The sequence below is a fragment of the Hordeum vulgare genome, chromosome 5H, assembly GCF_904849725.1.
Source record: "Hordeum vulgare subsp. vulgare chromosome 5H, MorexV3_pseudomolecules_assembly, whole genome shotgun sequence".
NCBI classification, from domain to species: domain Eukaryota; kingdom Viridiplantae; phylum Streptophyta; class Magnoliopsida; order Poales; family Poaceae; genus Hordeum; species Hordeum vulgare.
The window spans coordinates 417,794,545-417,797,216 of record NC_058522.1 but is presented as its reverse complement, the minus strand read 5'-3'; the positions used below and the strand labels follow the sequence as shown (position 1 = coordinate 417,797,216).

General features: G+C 47.3%; 1 protein-coding gene across 1 annotated transcript; it reads left to right on the top strand.

The window, feature by feature from the left end:
* The first annotated feature begins 1,083 nt into the window (after window positions 1-1,083).
* On the top strand, window positions 1,084-2,003 carry LOC123397742 (zinc finger AN1 domain-containing stress-associated protein 17). Its single transcript, XM_045092277.1, has one exon. The coding sequence runs from the start codon at window positions 1,314-1,316 to the stop codon at window positions 1,860-1,862; it is 549 nt and encodes a 182-aa protein (XP_044948212.1). The 5' UTR covers window positions 1,084-1,313; the 3' UTR covers window positions 1,863-2,003.
* Window positions 2,004-2,672: the final 669 nt, after the last annotated feature.

Sequence of the window (2,672 nt, the reverse complement as noted above, 5' to 3'; positions counted from 1 at the left end):
AAGGTAAATTTATTTGAGAAAATAAATAACATTTTTAAAATTCCTGAACATTTGTAGAATTGGAGAACAAAATGTGAACAAGCTTTCAATTGGTGAACAAAATTCTAAAAAAGCGAAATATTTTACGTAAAACAGGAATATTTTTTTATAAAAGTGTGAAAACAAGAACATTTCTTAAAATATCGACTAATTTATAAAAAAGGAACATATTTTGAAATTTATAAACAATTTTTGAAGCAGGATCATTTTTTCAACTTATGTACACTTTTTGAAACACGAGCATTTTTTAACTTATGACGAGAACAATTTTCGAAAGACGAACATTTTTTAAAAATAAATACATTTTGAAAAAAGGAAAACTTTTTACGAATTAAACAATGAAAAAAGGAAAAGCAACAATAACACTTTTATAAGAAAGGAACATTTTTGTAAAATCACGAATATTTTTTGAAACTGCCGAACATGTTTGTAAAATGTCGAACATTTTCTGAAATTTTGAATGTTTTTGTAAAATGGCATTTATTTGAAATTTAGAACATTTTTACACAAGCAACAATATTTTCTGAATTTTAAAAATAATTTTCAAACATTAACTTAGTTTAAAAAATAAACATAGAAAAAATAGAAAAAAATGAAACAGAAACAGAAAGACGAAAAAAAAGGAAAAAAGAAACAGAAAAAGGACAAAAAAAGGAAAAAAGGGAAACTGCCTGCAGAGGGAGATGGGCTGGCCCAGTTGATTTCGCCCCTGTGTGTTTGCCCAACTATTTGACGCAGAGAGTGTCAAATAGGGTTTTCCAAGATTGAGAGCTTGGCTCGGATTGATGAATCTTTGTTGCATCGCCAGGGCGGCCCAGTAGACCCGGTCCACTCCGAGTCGACCCAAACTACCAAACGAACACCCACGTCACGGCCGACGCGGCGACGCGGACGCTTGGCGCCCAGAGCAAAACAGCTCGGAACCGAAACCGCCTCGCCTAAGCAAAGGCGCCTCCAGACTTCCAGAGCAGACCGGATCAATCCAGAGGACCAAACAAAGCGTGGGCCCGCCATCACCATCACGTTCTTCTTCTTGCACAATAAGAAAGGAGAAGCAAACCGCGTCCGCAACGTCGACGGCGACGGCGAAACCCACCCGAAGCTATAAAAGTATCGACCGCCCCGTCTCACCGTGATCACACATATTCACATCGCACGGCAAGCCCTCGCATCCGAACGCAAGAAAGAGGAGCGAGCACACGCGGCGTGGGGAGGAAAAGCAAGAGCGAAGCGAGGGATCGAGAGGAGGAGCGCGGCGGCGGCGGGACTCGGCGATGGCGCGGCGGGGCACGGAGGCGTTCCCGGACCTGGGCGCGCACTGCGACAGGGAGGACTGCAACCAGCTCGACTTCCTGCCCTTCGACTGCGATGGCTGCGGCAAGGTGTTCTGCACGGAGCACCGCGCGTACGTTGACCACGGCTGCGCGCGGGCCGCCGACCGGGGCCGCACCGTCGTCGTCTGCGAGGCCTGCGGCGACTCCGTCGAGCGCGCCGGGGCGGACAAGACGGACGCGGAGATCCTCGAGGCGCACGCGCGGTCGCGCCGGGGCTGCGACCCGGCCAGGAAGCGCAAGCCGCGCTGCCCCGCGCGGCGGTGCAAGGAGACGCTCACCTTCTCCAACACCAGCCACTGCAAGGGGTGCGGGCAGAAGCTGTGCCTCAAGCACCGGTTCCCCGCGGACCACGAGTGCTCGCGCTCGACGCCGGCGGGGGCCGCCGCCGCCGCGAGGAGGGCCGGCGACTGCGGCCGCGACGCGCAGAAGACCAAGGACGGCGGTGGGTGGGCGATGCCGCCGTTTATTCGGAATTTCAAGATGTTCTGATTTTACCCTGAAGCTGAAAATTGTGGCTGGGATTTAAACAATTCATGGAATGCTTGTTTTCTCCGTTGTGGCTGGGATTTAAGTTGAAATTGTGCACATTTGTTGTTAAATGAAGAATCAAGTTCAAATTATTTTATGCTACGATTGGCTCGAAATGTCGAATCGAACACATCTACAACGTGTCAAATCCTCAATGCTAAATGGTGTTACGGGCTTTGCCTTTGGTCGTTGGTCAAATTAGGGTCATCCTCAATGCTCCGCTGTTTTGGACGATACAAAAGGAAACAAATCAAAATACCTAAATACCTAAGGCTGCTCATAGCGGGAAGTAACATATACTAGTATCATGCATATGTTACTATTGTATGATAGTATCTTTATAGTGCATAGTATCATAAATGTTTTTATTTATTAACATGCATGACACATAGTAGCATAATATTTAACATGATACAGTATCTACCTATGTTACTAGTCCCAAGACTATGTTACTAGCTATGATATCCCACTATGGCCAGCCTAAACACCGAGTACTTCGTGCGCGCGCAATTTCATGCGATCGAGATGCCGTCTCGGAACCGCATAATTTCTATCGTACGTGCGTGCACACTTCAAGTGCCACCTGGTCGGCAGCCTATCACCCGTCATCCCACGTCACCCAGCCGGCCGAGCCCACCATCCACCCCGTTCTGTGTCATACGTTCCCAAATTCTTCTGTATCGAGTAACCGTCACCATTGTTATTGTGGGAAAACCCTATTTGACACATTTAGCCGCAACGCGCAGAAGACCAAGGATGGCGGTGGGTGGG